At 41.2% G+C, this 19480-nt stretch overlaps 2 protein-coding genes across 7 annotated transcripts in view; one reads left to right on the top strand and one right to left on the bottom strand.

The window, feature by feature from the left end:
• Window positions 1-437: 437 nt before the first annotated feature.
• Window positions 438-11687, top strand: LOC133476409 (germ cell-specific gene 1-like protein). Its single transcript, XM_061769767.1, has 6 exons — window positions 438-1060; window positions 4498-4845; window positions 8865-8912; window positions 9682-9834; window positions 10234-10345; window positions 10963-11687. The coding sequence occupies exons 2-6, from the start codon at window positions 4557-4559 to the stop codon at window positions 11255-11257; spliced, it is 897 nt and encodes a 298-aa protein (XP_061625751.1). The 5' UTR covers window positions 438-1060; window positions 4498-4556; the 3' UTR covers window positions 11258-11687.
• Window positions 11332-19480, bottom strand: part of tmc5 (transmembrane channel like 5) — a 14711-nt gene continuing 6562 nt past the window's right edge. For 5 of the 6 annotated variants that reach the window (XM_061769756.1, XM_061769757.1, XM_061769758.1 and 2 more), the window contains 14 exons: window positions 19153-19413; window positions 18799-18941; window positions 18563-18707; window positions 17993-18145; window positions 17055-17221; window positions 16093-16168; window positions 15911-16008; window positions 15747-15842; window positions 14399-14474; window positions 13901-14034; window positions 13588-13761; window positions 13161-13239; window positions 12977-13069; window positions 11332-12904 (listed from right to left, as the gene is read on the bottom strand). In XM_061769756.1, coding sequence (XP_061625740.1) covers window positions 12320-12904; window positions 12977-13069; window positions 13161-13239; window positions 13588-13761; window positions 13901-14034; window positions 14399-14474; window positions 15747-15842; window positions 15911-16008; window positions 16093-16168; window positions 17055-17221; window positions 17993-18145; window positions 18563-18707; window positions 18799-18941; window positions 19153-19413 — 2280 coding nt within the window. In that variant the 3' untranslated portion in view covers window positions 11332-12319. The remainder of the gene's footprint in view (window positions 12905-12976; window positions 13070-13160; window positions 13240-13587; window positions 13762-13900; window positions 14035-14398; window positions 14475-15746; window positions 15843-15910; window positions 16009-16092; window positions 16169-17054; window positions 17222-17992; window positions 18146-18562; window positions 18708-18798; window positions 18942-19152; window positions 19414-19480) is intronic. The other variant, XM_061769759.1, reaches the window with a different exon arrangement.

Raw genomic sequence — 19480 nt, 5'->3', positions numbered from 1 at the left:
ATTTTTACATGCATTCCATCCATCCATCCATCCATCAATTTAGGGTCGCGGGCATGCTGGAGCCTATCCCCGCTATGTGGGCGAGAAGCATGGTACACCCTGAACCGCTCACCAGCAAACGCAGGGCACAAGCATATTTAATAAACTTTATCACTTGGTGTGTAACAGTTCATTTATTGATATTTGGTATGCCTCTGCACCATACTGAGTTCCCACAAAAACATATTAGGGACTTTCCTAAAAAGAAGAGATCATGACTGTATTTTATTTTACCATACAGGGAATCCTCGCATAATTGCGGTTCAGCATTGCAATTTCACCTTTTCACCAATTTTTCGGGGGCTAACCATATCCTCCATTATTCACTGAAGCACTCACCTATTCACTGTTTTTTGTGCTCAGGCCAAAGCCATGTATAATTTTGTGGCAAAACATTGGGGACAAGGTACAACAGTAAAGTGGGGTGAGGAGCTTTGATTTAGTCAGGCCACAGGCTTGTCTATTAGACAGAAAAGTGCTTTGTCGCCGTCTTGTGGTACCTATAAGCAATTAAAAACCTTTTTTGCTGTCCGTCAATTACAGATTTTTGATATTCGCGGCATACCGATATCAATCCGATCCGATTTTAGCACTAATCATACATAATTGTTTTGTAGTATGGATTATTAGAAAAGGCTTGATCAAGTGTTTGTTCTCAAACACAGAACAATAATCAGCAACAGTAGGTATACGACTTACACATTTGGCGCTGTTTGCTCCTACACGACATAACGCAACTGTAGTTCACCAATCACACGACACAAAACGGTCACATGACCGCACACAACGTCTTCTATTGGCCTTTGCGGACATAGGTATAAACACTAGATACACCATCCCAGCTAATTGACCTGCTTACGTGGCGGCCATGTCGTTCCCATAAAGGGCAATTGCGCGCATCTGTTTCATTTCATTTCAGATGACAAAAACAACGGCTTTCATGCATTTTATTATTTTCCTAGCATTGTCTGCCCAAACGTGGATATTCCAGCCCACTTATAAGTTGCGAAAACAGCTTGTGGTAAGTTTCAGATGTTTTTGTTGTTTTGGCTGTGCATATTAGCACACATTAGCCCTATTTTATGGTCATAAGTAACAGTAAAACATGCATCTTTTGGGCTACCTGCGAATCTTTCTCACACACAGACGCACGCACCCGCACATTCGCATTTTATTTAGTTATAGTTTAGTTTTAGTTGTATTTTATTTATTTGTTCATGCTCTGACAAATCAGAAGTTACTGACCATTTACGCAGTACCTTGAGTGTTTTTTTTTCAGAGTACTTTCTTACTCAAGTCATTTTTGGGAGGACGACTATTTACTTTTACTTGAGTCATATTACTTTCAAGTCACAGTACTATATTTGCCTACTCTCCCCAACTCTGATTATTAACCAATGAGTTACATAAAATAACTGCTGTGCAAGTCTTGACCTCTGAGGAGCAGTGGGGTGCCCGCAATGAGATACACACTTGCAGTAACAAATAAAGTAGAAGTCACGATGGGATATTGTTATTCTAACTCGTTTATCACACAGTTGGAACAACAATATATACTAGAGAGTATTGTCATATTGCCTGTTTTTATGAGTTTGTACAGATTTTGTGTACCAATATTCATTATTTTGATAACTGTAAGTGCCACAAGTTTGATGCTACTTTTCGTTAGCACGTCAGTGGTGTTTGTCATTAATTGTGTGTTAGCTTTGAGCTAGTGATTTTTGTGAACAAAAAACGAAGAAAGAAACTAAGTCTGTGATGTATTTAAACATTCAGTAGGTGTACTTGTTTTGTTATGTCTGTTTAGTTTGACTGTGACCTTAAACTGGAGTGTCAATAAACGACTTTAAGCCAGCAACATTCACTCTTACTCCTTGCTGCTATGTTAGCATCTTTTGCAACCTCTTGTTGTGATCACGTTGGCTCTGAATGCCATCCGGGCGCTGCAGGACAAAAGTGCTGGAGCGGTGCATGGAATAGACTGCTCTTATAAGAGTGGTAAAATAGGAGCTTTTAGTTGCAGTCCGATCGGATTTTTATTTTTTTATTTTATTTTTTTGGGACGTCTGTCCGATCTCAAAGAAGGGATCTGGAGAAAGGGACATATCCTCTGTGCAGATTGGAAATGGCACTCCTGTTAAACAATTGTCATGTTCTCATTTGTTGATACTGTGCGTACGCATGCAGCTGCAATCATCAAACCATTTGCACACCATCTACTGTCACTATAAGCTGATTTCCGAGCACCCAGACAGTATGATTTCGAGGATCAGTGAACCACAGATTATGAAGACTAATCCTCAAGGGCTATCTGTTTAGCAGAAAATTCTACTCTTAGCAGCTTTGAGGGTGAGTTGCCACTGAAATACAAATGAAGACTGTGTCTATCAAAAGCTTAGGTCTAAAACGTTGCGCTCTGAATCCACATATGCTCATAAGGCATTCAAAGGGAAACGAAAAAACAATGCAATGCTGCCCACTCTCTCGTTTGACATGGGTATGTGGGGAAAAATACCAAATGCTCCTTTTATAGCCCTCTGTTTTCCTTTCCATTGCAATGCCAGATGGAATTTAGGGCCATTTTGTATATCAACATCAAATGGTCCCCCCAAGGAACAATAATCACATCCCCCCCCGGTCCTGTCCAGTATGTTTAATCTGTTTGTTCCTGCTGGGACATTGATACATGCAAAGACAGCAGCTGTGCTGACATAAGTGTAACAAAAGAGCATTAGAATTTTTTTCTGACCACTTTTTTTTTTTTTTCCTTTAGTGATCATTTATGATGCTCATGTCCATGTGACCTACAGGCTTAGGCAAAGCTGTGAGGAAATGTGTGTGTCTACTATTTCATATCAAATCCCAACCGATCAGTTCTCATTGCGTAAGAATTCTATAGGGAATGCGTCCTAGTGTATTGATTAGGAATGAAGTGCTGCTGTCGCCAGTGGATGCAAAGAAACGGGATATTTTTTTATCACACACTATAACTTCAATGTAATCGTAATGAACAGTTTTGATTGGCACTGTCAAGATCAGTAATTCAGCAGTATGTTTGCACTGTCTGTAGCGGTCTACTGTAGAACTGCACTGCATTACAGTGAGAAAGTATTTCTAAGTAAGTCATGTCTTCTGTCTCTAATCGGTTGTTTTTCCTTGGGTGCGGTGGTTTCTTGTATATCAAATTAGAGGCACAAGATGGGGCAAGGGGCAAGAAACAGCTGATTTTTTTCACAGATCACATTTATCATGTACCACTGTCAAGTTAAAATGACTGTTTTAACAAATGTTAGGACAAAATATGGTCTGTATTCTTTTATTATATTATCCCTTCATTTCTGTGTGATTTTCATTAGTTCAATAGTTCTTTGTTCTTGTGTGACTGTTTCAATTATTTGTCAAATTGTAGTACATTTTTTCCCCTAAAGAAGAACAGTTTCAGTGGTTGAATGTTATGTGTGATTGATTTCTGACTTCTCAGAGAGCCTGCTCAAATTTGGGCATGAAGAGGTGAACTCAGTTTGAAAGTCTGCCTTACTGTTAATAACGGTAAAAAAAAATAACCCTTCCATCCATTTTGTGTACTGCTTATCAGGGTGTTGTATAAACAGACATTACTTCAAGGATTGTTCTGTAGTTTTAATTAGTTTCATGTAAAGCAACAATGCAATTATAGTGGTATAGACTCAGACAATTGGAAAATGGAAACAGCTTTGTGTATATCTTTGAGTGCTGAAAGTTTGGGAGGGGAATTGATGATGTCATCAAGTAAACTAAACACTGGCTTTTAAAAGGCTGTTGCATTTTGTAATGGGAAATTAACAATCCAGAATGGAAAAAAAGGCACTTGAACAGAAAAAAACCTTCTGTAAACTTACTTATCTGCTACATTGTAGCATGGTACAATCTTTTAAAACTCATTCACTGCCAGCCATCCCAGTTAACATGGATGTTTGACTTCTAAAGCCGTCAATGGCAGTGATGGCACTTGCTGAATAACAACCCCCCAAACTCTGTGGCGTGCAAAGGTGGGGCCGAAGGGGGCGGTCGCCATCCACCTTGGGATAGCAAAGGGGTTTGGGTGGGCAGCAAAACGGTTTAATTTCACACAGCCAAACACACACGCACACTCAAGTGAACTTTTGGGTGTGCTGGATGTTCATGTGATGCTTTAAGACGTCATAGTGAGAAGGGGAGGGCAAACATCCTCATGACGCAGGCGCAGCGGTGTGGAGGGCGGGTGCATAAGAAAATCCCACACTTGATGAAAGCAGGAGTCAAATCCTATGACAACGTGACTTCCTATGAGACACTCATTGGACAGGGAGTGTCAACTAGAGGGGACCTAATGCTGCAAAAGTGACTCTTGGTGAAGGAGACGCTGCGTGTTTCCTGCACTTCCATGGATATTTTTGGAAAGTGTGTAATGTTTTCTCTCTTACTATTTGATGGATTCAGGATCCAGCCTCCCTTCTTTCACTTGTACTCATGAACTGGCCGCCACCTCCTCCCAGAGAATGAAGACAACTCGGAGATGCAGGACTCTTCTTTCGGTGGGCTTGAACTTCTTTGCCTTGTTCTTCTCCATCACGGCTTTCATCACCACCTACTGGTGCGTGGGGACACAGAGGGTGCCCAAGCCCAAATGCAGCAAACTGCGGACCCACCAGTGCATTGACTACGGCGTCAACGAGACCGACCCAAACAAGGTGGTCTACAGCTGGGAGACCGGAGACGACCGTTTCCTCTTCCGCCAGTTCCACACTGGAATCTGGTTCTCGTGTGAGGAGAATATCCACGATGAAAGTAAGATCACCAAGTGTGTGTGTGTGTGTGTGTGTGTAAAGGTTGTTACAGTCGCAGGGACTTGGCTTTCCAGTGGCATGCTTTTTCCGCCCCTCCAAACACTACACCCATCAATCACCATGGAAATCTATTCAAATATCCGATTGTCAGAGATGCTAAAAGTACACACTTGACATTTGAGTAGAAATACAGTTACTTGTGTAAAAAAAGACTTGGTAAAACTGATTCAACTCCTGTACTTAATTAAAATTTTAAAAAGTACAGACTCTGAAATATAATATAAACACTTGGCTTAGTCTGGTTTATAGTATTACACTTGGCTTCAGTGCACACAAAATAGTTGATTAACTTGCATAGTGTTCAAACTGAGAAGAAAACAAATTGGACAGGCTATCAAAATAACATGTTCCAGTGGCTTTTGCTAACATGAACTGACTATATAAATAAATAAATTAGCTAACGATAACTGAAAAAACAAAACAAAAACCAAAACACCTTACTTGTATCTTGTTTCTTCGGATTGGACAAAGACATTTTTGAACGCCAGAAGCTGGTGGTTTTTAGGCTGACATAAGATAAAACGCATTCTCCACAAATAATTATTGGAGCTGACAACTTTAAACATTTATCTTGAATAAAAGGCCATTGATGCGGAATATCTTGCATCTCCTGTTGCGTCGTCATTGTTATGCTACCTGGCTCACTTTCCTCATGTCGCTGTTTTTTTTCCGCCTTACAAGTCCTCGAGCTCAATCAATCAATCAATCAAAATCTCAACAACGGGTGACTTTACCTTTCTCTAGTTACGTCTTTTTTACATAGAGGATAAAAAGTAACAAGCCTATTTTGACAGATTAAGGAGTAAAAAGTACAGGTGAATATATGTTTTCACATGTGCCGAATAAAAGTATAAAGTCATCAGAAAAAAAAGTACAGTACTCAATTTAAGTACAAATACCTGAAAAAATCTACTTGGGCACAGTAATTAAGTATTTGTACTTAGTTCGTAAGTTACTTCCATCACTGCTTAATGTACTAGGTATTATCTTATACACTAACTAGACACAACATTAGGCACACTATGGAACTAAACAGCTAATGCAACCCACTACATAAGTTGTATCAGAAATTCAGCTTTTATAATAATAATCATAATCATAATATTGCTCACTTTAATTAGCACTGTCAGAAAGGTATTCTTTTGTTTAACAATATGTTATTGTAGTTCAGTGTTTCTCAACCTTTATTGAGCCAAGGCACCCATTTTGCATTAGAGAAATCTCATTGCATGTCACCAGACAAAAAAGTCACAAGAAGAAAATACTGAAATAATATGGATCTCTTCTCAATTTAGTCACAAATTTACTTTCTCTGTTTGAACTCTGGGCTCACAAAGCTGATATACTTGAAGGAAGCCTTGACTTATTCTGTTGTACGAATGGCAACAGGTGGATACAGTTTGATTGTGCTTTCTGCCATCTAATGGAAGAGTATTTATTTGTTTAGCCTGCCACTATATGCCGCTGGAATAGATGATCAAGGTTGTACAGTATTTTTGATTAATAATCATCTGTGGAGAAATCCTATGAAAAAGGATAATTTTCTGCAGTACCCCTGATGATCTTACACGACACAAACAGGGTGGCAATGATACTGAGATTCACTATTGAGGCTCTGTTTTCATAGACGACAGCGCAAATGCCAGCAAATTCTGATTTTTGTGCAAGCACAAGACTCGCTGCGAGTGTTTGCCAATTTAGCAGACCAGTCTGAGCCATGCTGGGGGGTCCAGGACAGCAAGGGCGTGTCCTTGGAGATGTGCCTGGCGGAGTGACAATTTGTTGGCAGAAAGTCGGTCGAAGCCAACCTGCTCAGACCGTGTCTATCTTCCGGCTTAGCTGGTCTAATGCGGTTTTGGTGAATTTGATCGGGGCACAAACAGGTCTGTGGACATATTTAAGTTGCCAGTGGTTATCACCAGCTCATTGTGTATTGAATAGGTGTACCTGCTTACATTGTCTGTTGCCACACCGGCCAAGAGCAGTGACAATGCTCCACTCACACACAGATCGCTGCGATTACACATCGTCCGCTCCTGCATAGAGAATTGTGTAATTCAACATACGTAAAGGGAATGAGAGGAGCTGCTTTGGCACCAAATGAAGTCAGCTGAAAACACAACCACAGTGGCGCAGCCCACCCACTGTCGGATCCGCCGGGCTGTGGTCGTCTCTGAAATTACCAACACGGGTTTAACTCGCCCCTGGCGCAAAGTTGTGTTGCCCGCCACTCTAGATATACACTGGTCACAAAAATAGGGCACTTGTAGTTTGTGTTCTTGTAGATTGCAACTGAGAGCAGTTTGTAAAATATTCACACTGTCTTGTAGCTACATATATTTGGGGAAAGATTCATTCATCTTCCCTTCTGCTTATCCTCACAAGGGTTGCGGGCGTGCTGGATCCTATCCCAGCTATCTTCGGGCGAGAGGCGGGGTACACCCTCAACTGGTCGTCAGCCAATCGCACGGCACATATAAACAAACAACCATTCACACCTAAGGGCAATTTAGAATCTTCAATTCACCTACAATGCATGTTTTTGGGATGTGGGAGGAAACCGGAGTACCCGGAGAAAACCCACGCAGGCACGCGGAGAGCACGCCAATTCCACACAGGCGGGGCTGGGATTTGAACCCCGATCCTCAGAACTGTGAGGCGGTTGTGCTAACCAGTCACACACCGTGCCACCTTTGGGGAAACACAATAATCAAATCAAAAGTGAGCATTATTGTCTTTGTAATGCCGGAATTGGTTATACAGATTTCATGAAACCCCATTACATTACTAAAGTGTTTTGTGAGTATTTGAACTTGGGTTTGTGTTGGTCACTTAAATCTGAAAATTTTGCATTTCTCAACTAAAGTACACATTGACAGCCATTACGTTAATATACCAGCTCCATGGACCAAGTGAACAGTTTCGAACCTAAGTTACTCCGCAGATCCACAACAAAATGTTTAAATGTTTCCAATGAGGGTGGCAGCACTGATAGTGTTACACTTGAAATGAAAGCAATAAATTCAATATGCTCTCCCATCCATTTGTCTTTCAAAGGATGAGTACAAAATTTGTTGAAACAAGGCCAGTAATTAAGGAACAAGAGACATGAGTGTGAAGCTAATGTGTGCATTACTATAGAGGTCATGACAAGCAAGGTCAAAGCTGCTCTCTGGCCAGATTACTCCTCTGTAGCTGGCACACTGCTTCTAAATATGGAATAACAAGTGGAGTCAATTTTCCATTTTTGTTGAAAGCCACTGTAACATTAGTTTAGACATGTGCTGCACCCAATTGCTTTGTGTGGAAGGCGACAAAAACAACACATGAATTTGAAATTATTCATGATGGCATTGCTGGACATGTCTATCTCATCAAGTGGCTGTACGATGGAGGGGGAGCTGAGACAGCTTGCGTTAATAAGGATTATGTAACAGCGGTCTTGATGAGTTTTTACTCAAAACAGCTGTTGCCAGCCTCCATCTACCTGATTAAAGTGTTCCTTTTGACAAAACCTCCACAACATAGTCTACCTAAAATATGAGGCATCTCTCTTGAATTGCCACAGGGTCTCATTTATTTATTGTTTGCGCTGTCAAAGACTTCACGTATCATTGAAAAAGGGTGCCCCCCTCCCCACCCTCCCAAAAAATATATCAGTATCTCAGTGTTTCTAATTCTCTGCGAAGTAGCTGTATTGCAGTGAGAGAATTAGTTGTTGACAAGTCTTGTCAACTGAATGATCATCAGGTTTCAGTGAATTACTGGCCATAAACCATCTAACATGTTTTGAATGAATTATCTGGTCAGTTTCGACACTACATTTGGAATAGTTTATTTAATTTCCTTTTTATTTAGTTGTTTGTTTGTTTGACTTAGAAATGTACAACAAAAAGTCAACATCTTTGTGCTGTCACAACAACAATATATGTAAATAGTGTTATTCTGCTGTGGTCCTAGGTGAGAGATGCCGCAGCTTCATTGATTTGGCTCCTGCATCAGAGAAAGGTGAGTGTCCTATGACAGATTAAAATATTACAAGCAAAAATCTTTTATTTCTTTGCTTCCAAAATGGTAAATGATAATTTTGCTTAGAGATGTCTATCTGTGGTCAAGCATTAAAAAAAAAAATCCTAATTAAAAGGAAGGCCATTAGGTGTCTAATCACAGACTGACTCAAAGAGAACAAAAGCACAATTTCCTGTGTGCCAGGCGTCATTTAAAATCTCTGTGTGACAAAAATGGGTTTTTAGTTGTTAGTTATTGCGTAAATAATGTCTCTGTTCCCCTTGAGGCACATAATGTTCTTTATTCCTGATAAATGCGATATTACTTTCATATGTATGCTGTCTGTACAACACTGGGACAAAACAATTAAGTGTTATGCATATTAAGTAATTACTTACATCCACTGGGCCTGTCAGTATATATGGATTTTACTTGTCAGGGCGATTAAATAAAGCAAGAGTCAACATGAATAAATGATACTACACCTGTAGTTTTTCATTTGCCTAAACTTAATTTACAATGTAAGTTTTGAAGGAGCGTTTTAACATGGTTGAGTTTAGTCATGATATGTGATATAAGTACACAATATTGAAACATCCAAACAGAAAATGCACACCGTTTGTTAATTGAAACCTTTGAAAACATAGTTCAAAAACAGAGAAGTGACAACCATGCTGCGTGTAACTCGACTTGCGTAATTCTGATCGAGACTATCAAATATGACGTAGTCCTCATTGTATGTATTCAATGATTGTATCCTGTTTGACAGGGATGCTTTGGTTGTCGCTGGTATCAGAGATGCTGTACATTATTCTGCTGGTGGTGGGCTTCAGCCTCATGTGTTTGGAGCTTGTCCATACCAGCAACGTCATTGACGGACTCAGACTCAATGCGTTCGCTGCTGTCTTCACTGTGCTCTCAGGTTGTCACCATGTATTTGCAAATATGCACCCACTCTACACCCAATTTTACAATGTGTACAGTATATTATTGTAGTTTGCTGAGGTGTACAACTGCACAGCATCATAATGAGTGGTGTCAATGGTCTCAGTATGTTACAATAAACTAGAACCACAATAACAAGCAAGATTAAATAATTAGTATCTAATCTTATAAAGGATGCCATGAAATTTCATAGGTGTATCTAATGTTGTGGCTCATGTGTTAACATGCTGCCCCAAAATCTGTGGAAGTTGAAGAAGCTCTTACTAAAGGTTGAATTGTGGAACATTTTAATATAGCTGAGATTGTAGTGTTAATGAATTTAGTAGTAAAAGTTAGAAAATGTTGGATGTTTCTCAACTCCTCCATGTGATTGCAGGTCTTCTGGGCATGGTGGCTCATGTGATGTACACGCAGGTCTTCCAGGTCACTGTCAGTCTGGGCCCTCCTGACTGGAGGCCGTATAACTGGGATTATGGCTGGTCCTTCTGGTACGACTCTGCATACTAAAGTTTATTATTGGATGGCTTCTCTGCATTAATAGATACCTTTTAGAAAACCCAACATAAAGAGGGATTTTTAAAATTCCATGTAGCTACTTCAAATAGTCTCTTAGCTTCACTCTCACCTCTCCCCATCTTCGCTGTCACTAATGGGGGGGGGGGGGGGGGGGGGCGAAAGCTCTCATGTTATGCAGGATTAGGCTTTGGTGCCAAAGCCCTGATACAGGCGTGATTGGGATTGCATAAGGGGATGATATCTCACGCCTGTACAATATGTGAAAAATTCATCTGTGAAGCTAAACAATTCTTGACCTTTAAGAGCATTGACCAACCTGAGCGATCAGTACATGAGATGATGATTTGATTGTCTGACCTCACACATGACCCGCTTTACTTGAGGAGAGCAGAGGGACTTAAAGGGATTGACACTAATCTAGGCAAATACACTGTGACGATATTGGGAGGGGAATGTCAAAATGTGATTTGGATTGTGCACTCGCCACTTTTTCTTCAGAGGTTAAACTGAAAGTGAGTCACAGGTAACTAACGCTGTCTTTTGTGTGTGTGTGTGTGTGTGTGTGTGTTTTGTGTGTTGTTATAATCAGCATGGCCTGGGCATCCTTCACCTGCTGCATGGGTGCATCGGTCACCACGCTCAACTCCTACACAAAGACTGTCATAGAGTTCAGGCACAAACGCAAGACCTTTGAGCAGAGCATTCGGGAGGAAAACGCAAGAGAGGCTTTTGAATATTTCCGAGAGCCATCTGCGCACTCCATCTCTAAGTCTGTGGAGGTCTATTCCAGCCAAACCCTTACGAGTGGCAGGAAGACACCCATACCGGCGGACTCCTTAGACCTGAGTGACATTCGGATCTCTCTGGGGGAAGAACAGTGCTGAAATTGGCAGGACAGCTTCATTTGAGGCTGCTTGATGGATGGATGAAGCCTGGTGGTGTTCATTTTGAGATAGGAACACCAACATGCACTTCAGACCAGACATTTAAACACTGCCTTTAATCTCGTCGCAGGAAGTGGGAGTTATTGAACAATCCGAGCCAGCTGAGAACAAAACGACTGATGTACGATGATGGTGTTGCTTTTTAAAATGTACATGTTAAAGAAAGTGTTGTATAGTATATTCCCATGATTCCAGTGAAGGTCACAGATGCATCTAGCCTTACTGAACATATTTCTTCAACAGCAACAACAATCACTGTAAATGACTAACGATAATGAGATTTGCACTGCTTTTCAATTTAGAACTAAAGCCATGAATGCTTTCAGCTAATCTTGTGCCTACAGACATAAAATTGTGCTGATGTAAATCATGTGGATAGTAAGTGTGCGGTATTTTTCTACAGGGCATGATGTGGATCAGGCTGTTTACAATAGGAAATTTCTTTGTCATGCCCCAGATGGGCAACTTTCAACGGAACATTATGTCGGACAAATAGCCTGTGTGTCAGTCAGGAGCTCTTCTTATAAATGGATGAGAAGGAATTTTCACTACTCCCCATGTATTTGTTTTAAAGAGTCATCCATGGGTATCTAAAAATACTGTATATACTGTAACAGTGCAACTGTTTCTGTAAATAATAGTTACAGCCCAAAATCTTTCGTACCCTGGATACATCAAGTTGGGTATCTTCTGGCTGTCACAACCTTGACAATTTTGAGAAAACACACTTTTGCACCATTGTTTTTGCAACTGAAAAAAAGTATTGACAGTATATGTCATGTATATTTCCCATCCAGCCATCTTTTTTTTACTGCTGTCCTCATTAGGTTACTGAAGCCTTTCACTCTAACATACATAGCCCAGCTTAATAATTAGTGCAAATTATTGTATATATTGTTTTGTTGAGAATAAAATTATTTGGATGACAAATTCTGATCTACACGTAGCCTCTCTGCGTAAGAACATCATACTTGCTTTTCAGTATTGAATACTTTTAAACGTTTAGTAGCCGTCGTCATACTCATTCTGGGCTTGCTGCCGGGCTAACATAGCTTGTATGAGTGCGCTGGAACTAGCAGGAGGTGGCTTTTGAGGGGGAGCAGAGCCCCAATGAAGACCCTCATCTCTCTCTGCTCTCTGCCTTGCTTGCATGACAAGTGTCATAGCATTTGAAAACGGAGATGGCAAGTCATCTATTTGTTGTGCTGCATCGTCATCTTGTTTTTGTCTTGCTTGCCTTGCCTGAATCACAGCCATGGCTCCGTCATGCACGTTGTCAGGAAATTCTGCTGTACTGTAGTATACATCTCTTCCATCATGCTCGCCCACGTGCCTGGCAGGCATACCAAGTGTGAAGGATGACCGGCGCATTGGGTATAATTCTTCCACGTACTCTTCAGCTCTCTGACAGGTCTTCATGGTTTGCACTACAGCCTCAGAAGTAGAGATATCTGAGGGAAGTGGCATACCACTGGGGAGGCATCTCTCCTCTTGCTCAAGTTGTTGGCGAACAATTAAAGCCTGAACCGTGTTGTTCGAGTGGAATTTACCACCTGTTGAACTATTATCCAAGCGCTGTTTGGGGTGCTGAAATGGAAAAACAGACAGATATTTTATAAAACAAAGTGAGGTTAGCATATTATCATTAAGAAAATGTACCTTCTTTTGACTCTTCTGTTTGTGCTTCTTATTAGGATGAGATTTCTGGAGGTTCTGTAGTTTTTCCAACAAGAATGACTTGTCTTTCCCCTCCTGGTAAGAAAAACAAATGTAAAAGGGGTAAGGTTTTAACCAAAAAGAAGCACACATCAAACACTCACATGGACATCTGAGTCAAACTCACATTAACAATTTGCTGTATCAGTCGACCAATAAGGTGCTTGCGGCCCTGAGAGACTTGCCAGAAGATGTATATGATGATTCTGACAAGAAAAGCATGGCAGTCAAGTACAACAACAACAACAAGAAAAAAACTATATTCTGATAAGAAGGGTATTTATATTTTAACCGTCATTCATAAAATCATCAACTGTAAAATGTTACACTCCACCACAGCTACTAAATGGAATTTGAAAATGAACTACTGATCTAAAATTTAATTTATTTGAAAATCTCTCCACTGGGGAACCCTGTGTCAAGATTAGTTGTTATTCTTTAGGTTTAGGTTAACATTATTACACTGTGATGTAGGTTTTCGTTTTACTAGGGGTTTTGAAACATATTAAAGTATAGCAAGAGAAACGCACATTATGCAATTGATGTGCACTTACAAGATTATGAGTGTGCCAAGAAACCAAACAATTTCACTTCTGATGACATTTTCATAGATCCAGATGGCCCCCTGAGAACCGGGGATGTCTTGCAAATCATCAATCCAGACTTCAACCACACTGAAGGTGCTGTTTAGGCCCCGAAAAGGGCCACACTGCTGAGAGGGAGTAAGTCTACAGACAATGTGAAAATTGAATTAGAGAACTTGCTTTTGGAAAATTTTTACTTCTGCAATTTGGTGACACTATTTTCAATTTCCATTGGATCATCAATTTAAGTATATGATTCTTAAATGGTCCAATTTGGCCATACCGCCATGTAGTGTATGCAACCATTGACAGGGCTCCCACAAAGAAGGGGAAGAATAGGAGGGCGGTGAAAATGGTTTGCATCTGAGCTGCTCTGCCTGTGCGCCGTGGAGGCTGACAGTTGTGATTCAGGCTGACCTGGGGACAAACAGAAACTGTATATCTTGTACATATCAATGTCATCAATCTTATTTCATTCTTACGCTTTAATGAAAAGTGAGGGGGTGTTTGTATGCAGAGCTTTGATTAGTGTTACTTCAAAGGTCATTCACAATGTTCATGAAAGATTCAGCAATGCCGCAGTCAACCAGTGTCCAATTACTGATCCTCCCGAGTTCATTTATTTTGTGCCATTAGTTCACCTTGCAACAAAATGGTTTTCTGTGCATAGAGACCAAGCTCTGCATATGCGATAAGATGAGACAAAGGAGTTGATAGAAACAGCAATGGTCTTGTGATTGATAAAATATTGGGGAAAAAGCTGCGCATATGCACTATGTACCTTTTTTACGAAAAATAAGATGAGGCACTTGACAATCTGAATGGCAGGCAACAGTGGCGAGAAGTAGATCCCAATCCTACAGTGAGGAGAAAAAAAACAAACAACTTATAAGGGCTGTTCGGTCCCTGTACGACCGGAGTCCGACTTTGGTCCGCATATCCGGCAGTAAGTCGGACTCGTTTCCGGTGAGGGTTGGACTCCGGCATGGCTGCCCTTTGTCACCAATTTTGTTCATAACTTTTATGGACAGAATTTCAAGGCACAGCCGAGGTGTAGCGGGTGTCCAGTTTGGTAGCCTCAGTATTGCATCTCTGCTTTTTGCAGATGATGTGGTTCTGTTGGCTTAATCAAGCCGTGATCTCAAACTCACACTGGAGCGGTTCGCAGCCGAGTGTGAAGCGGCTGGGATGAGAATCAGCACCTCCAAATCTGAGACCGTGGTCCTCAGTCGGAAAAGGGTGGCGTGCCCTCTCCAGGTCGGGGATGAGATCCTGCCCCAAGTGGAGGAGTTCAAGTATCTTGGGGTCTTGTTCACGAGTGAGGGAAGAATGGAACAGGAGATTGACAGGCGGATCGGTGCAGCGTCTGCCGTGATGCGGACTTTGTATCGGTCCGTTGTGGTAAAGGAGCTCAGCCGAAAGGCGAAGCTCTCAATTTACCGGTCGATCTACGTTCCTACCCTCACCTATGGTCACGAGCTGTGGGTCGTGACCGAAAGAACGAGATCCCGGATACAAGCGAGCGAAATGAGTTTCCTCCGCAGGGTGTCCGGGCTCTCCTTTAGAGATAGGGTGAGAAGCTCGGTCATCCGGGAGGATCTCAGAGTAGAGCCGCTGCTCCTCCACATCGAGAGGAGCCAGATGTGGTGGCTGGGGCATCTGATTCGGATGTCTCCCGGACGACTCCCCGGTGAGGTGTTTTGGGCACGTCCCACTGGGAGGAGACCCTGGGGACGACCCAGGACACGCCAGAGAGACTACGTCCTTCGGCTGGGCTGGGAACGCCTCGGAACCCCCCCAGAAGAGCTGGATGAGGTGGCTGGGGAGAGGGAAGTCTGAGCGTCCCTGCTAAAGCTACTGCCCCCGCGACCCGACCTCGGATAAGCGGTAGAAAATGGATGGATGGATGGAACTTATTATGAGACCTTGATAGGTCTAAATCAGGGGCATGCAGAGGGTGGAGCTTTAGGTACCCAGGCACCTGCCGGTTTGCCCTTGATGCCCAAGGTGCCCCTTTGTCATTTTTTGTTTTTGTTTTAAACGTGTGCGCTAGGTTCTGTGTCAGCCCGTCTGGGGCCTTTCATCATGAATTAAATTGAATATGAATTAACAGCAGTAAACTGTTTTACCAGACTATAGTCTGCGCATAGATGAGTTCAAGGACATTTCTGGCGACGTCAAACTCTGGAACCCCAAGACGTGGTAGGAATTTTGTTCCAATCAAACTGCAACAGATCACAGAAATAATTTTAAATCCCATCTGAACATTTCCGACACCACACATGTAACTCACTTGCTGAGGAACTCTCCAAAGAAGGAACCCAACATGAGAAACAAAAAGTCAAAGATGACCAAGCGGTACAGTGCCTGTCCGACCATGGACTCCCAACACTGTGGGAAAAACATCACAAAGGTAAAGGAAGACTATGCGCAACTGATTAGAGTAATGCTCTAAAGGATTTTTGCTCAACATACCGAAAACTTCTGAGCCACAACATTCATCCAGTAGTAGCATAAAACACCCAGAATCAACATCTTGAGTAAAACATTCCTGGAGGTAGGAAAAACAAACATTTAAATAGAAGTAATACAGTTACGTTATATAATATGTATATATAAATCGGAATCAGAGGAATCAGAGCCATCTACTGTATAAGGATAAATTACATGTCATTCATTGATCGTAGATCTATATACGAGAATATTCCACGTATATACAGTAGAGTATTTTATGTTGACGACCTGGAAGGTCACGTGGATACTTGCTAGCACATGTACAGTCAAAGGTTCTGGGTTTGAATCTTAGGGGTTTGCATGTTTTCTTTACTTTTTTCTTCTGGTTCTCTGGTTTCTTCCCACATTCCCAAAACATACATGCAAGCTTATATGAAGACTCGTAATCGAGGGTGTCCAACTCATTTTTGTAACTGTAGTTATGGTTTCCCTTAGAGGGCCATTATGACTTTGAAATAATATAAATGTTTAATCACCTCATCATATTATTACATACAGTATACATAGAAAAAAAGATGGATAAATTGTTTTGAGATACGAAGTCAAGTTGAAAAGTTTGTTAAACTATTGTTCAAATTATTTTAAAAAGTAGTTTGGTAACAAAAAAGGCTTGCCATTTCTCAACACTATTACAAGTGAAGACAATTTGCAACCAACATGAAGTAGATGCACGCGATTTACTTAAAATGATGTGGCAGGCCGCATCTGACCCCCGGGCCTTGCGTTTAACACCTGTGCCATAAATTGTCCATAAGTGTGAACGTGAATGATTGATTGGTTGTCAGTTTAGAGTGTAGCCCTTCTCTCGGCCAAAGTCGGCTGGGTTAGGCTCCAGCTCAACTGCCCCCGTCAATGAGATAAGTGGTATAAAATGGATGGTATATATATTATGTTGATAAGAAACAGGAAGCCTGCTATCAGACCTGAGCAACAGAGCGTAGATCTGCCTGCGTTGACTGGAATATTGTTCAAATTTATTGAAGAGAGAATAGAAGAGTGGGACCACCAGGTTCATCAAGGAGACCACAAAGGGGACCAGGAGAGTCTCTGCCTCCTGAAGTAGTGACCGGTTTGAAGCATTTGTTGTGTTCTGCAAAGATGGCAAGCACATAAAGATATAGCGGTTGTTGACTAACAATAAAGCATACAGTATGTAATTAGAAGAAATCCTTTGTGTTATGAGTCACTCCTCTTTATTGTGTGGGTCATGATGACAGGATTTTACTGCGATGTACAAGAATACAACTGCTAATTAAAGGTGGATGTGCAGTCGGTGGAAACGTAATATTTTTTATTGTGCAGATAAAGCTTTTAACACTAAACTAAATACTGAAAAGTAATTTGAAAGAAAACCTGGTGCTTTTCATCTCATTACTATGTCAAGCACAGAAGTTGGTGAGAGGCATTGTGTTGATCGACGTTTGTTGGTTGCTTTTTAGTTAGCAAGATTATGTGAAAACTGCATAGCCAAATGGAAGAAACTGTGTGGTAATTTTGTATTCTCTAGTCATCCTTCCAATCATGAGCTAACTGTTACTTCTGTCCCACAATGTATTATGCTGCAATCACATAACTATTCTGAATATCTTACATCATTCTCCAAGAACCAGTATGCAAGCGTCCTAATGAATAAATGGACACACAAACAAACACATACAACCTTCCCTGTTTATTTTTTTATTTTTACTTTTGTTAGAATGATTCCTTTTCTGTTTTTGCCATTTAAGTCGCAATGGAATACTTTTCCGTATCCCAGGAATACAAGATTGTACCGAACATCTTCCAGTAGATCACGTCCCACGAACCCCACTTCACTAAGTGCTATTCTAGCATTAGTCGTGCTATCATTTGACTTAAGTACCTGGTGTTCGTACTGGCAGAGAAAATAGATGCTGGCGGCACAGCCAACAGCCAGACTGGTGGAGAGAAGCCACAAGCCTAGATGAAGCCCAATGTGCTTGAGCTTTTCAGTAAGGGTGAGCAGATCTCTTTGGGCCTTCTCTGACATCGACTCCTGGAAGGATAAGAGGTTAACATGGTCCCAAAAGATAGTGAGACGTAGAATCTGAAAGATGAAAGTACATTCCAGTGTCTTTCTGTCATTTATACACTATACTATAAAAATACTGAGCTGGCGGGAGAATGGGGGACGCAATGAGGATAATGAATTTTAAATAAATCAAATGGCAATCACTCAGCGGACGAAAACACAATCATTCCTCATGAATGTGGGACTTGAGTGCCATTACTTTTCCCAGCCAAATCCCTTGTTAACTAAATCCAAGTTGGTTCAGTAGTGACATCCTGTAGCTTTTAGTAACTTCAGAGTAAGTATACAAAGTCAATATATTCTTTGCTCAATAGTGTTCGGACAAAAGAAACACTATACAGTATATTCTCATATTGAGAGGGTTTGTAAGACAGCATGCACCTTTAGTTGTACTCTGAGGTTGGTCTTGCGCTGTCTCACTGCTCTCTCGTTGATGATGCTAAAATCCCAGCTGCACAAAAGCTGCCATGCACTGTTTGAAATTTGATCCACAAGCACATAGTTTGTCTTGAAGGAGTTTGCCATGCTGTAGGGGTACAAAAGAAATTTTTTTATCGGGGTATGTGCCATAAACTCTGAAATGTTTACAATAAATCAATTACGCAAACTAGACTAACCTTGTGATTAGTGCAATGCCGCACAACGTCATATAAACGGCAATTGTGAAAAAGTAGGCTAGCTGCATGTTGTATTCCACCAGATCCACAAGGGTTTCATTGCTGTAACCACCGTAGTACATGACACTGTAGTTGAAGTAACCCTGGTGAAGTTGTAACACATTTACTGCTCTCTCCTGATCGCAATGCAAATTGTTATTTCAACATGAATTACATTTTGATCCAGTGGAAAAAAACTTTCAATGTCAATGAACAATACACAAATGAAGTTAATTTGAAATAATGTAGAAAATAGTATCTCACATTGTGTGACAATCATGATGATGCTCTGACTGAATATGAGGTGACACTTACAGCTCCAGTTAGTATCTCCAGTCCTCTGAAGCCGACATTTGGAGGTAAGTTGGGGGAAATATCATAAACCAGTAGTGGGATGGTGATGAAGCCAAAGTTAACCAGGAAGGAGAATATGTTGAACATGAGCAACCACTTGAGAAATAGAAAATAGGTGAGCACGCTGGTGCCGAACTTGCCACCTATCTCTTTCATGATGCCTTGCCACAGTTCCGAGGTCTGTCTAGCTGACCGGATACTATAGCCGCACCTGCGAAGAAACTGCAAGAACACAGATTATGAAATGCAAGGCACTGCACAAAATCAAAAGGCATGCTTCAAGATGACA

This window comes from Phyllopteryx taeniolatus, chromosome 4, assembly GCF_024500385.1.
Source record: "Phyllopteryx taeniolatus isolate TA_2022b chromosome 4, UOR_Ptae_1.2, whole genome shotgun sequence".
NCBI lineage: Eukaryota > Metazoa > Chordata > Actinopteri > Syngnathiformes > Syngnathidae > Phyllopteryx > Phyllopteryx taeniolatus.
Note: the sequence above shows the minus strand (reverse complement) of the source record. Positions and strands in the feature narration are given on the sequence as shown.

Excerpts from the sequence above, each read along its gene's own strand:
- LOC133476409 (XM_061769767.1), top strand. The coding sequence starts at position 4,557 with ATGAAGACAACTCGGAGATGCAGGACTCTTCTTTCGGTGGGCTTGAAC. Across the intron at positions 8,913-9,681 it reads GGCTCCTGCATCAGAGAAAG|GGATGCTTTGGTTGTCGCTG; the intron begins GTGAGTGTCCTA and ends CCTGTTTGACAG. Across the intron at positions 9,835-10,233 it reads TGTCTTCACTGTGCTCTCAG|GTCTTCTGGGCATGGTGGCT; the intron begins GTTGTCACCATG and ends ATGTGATTGCAG.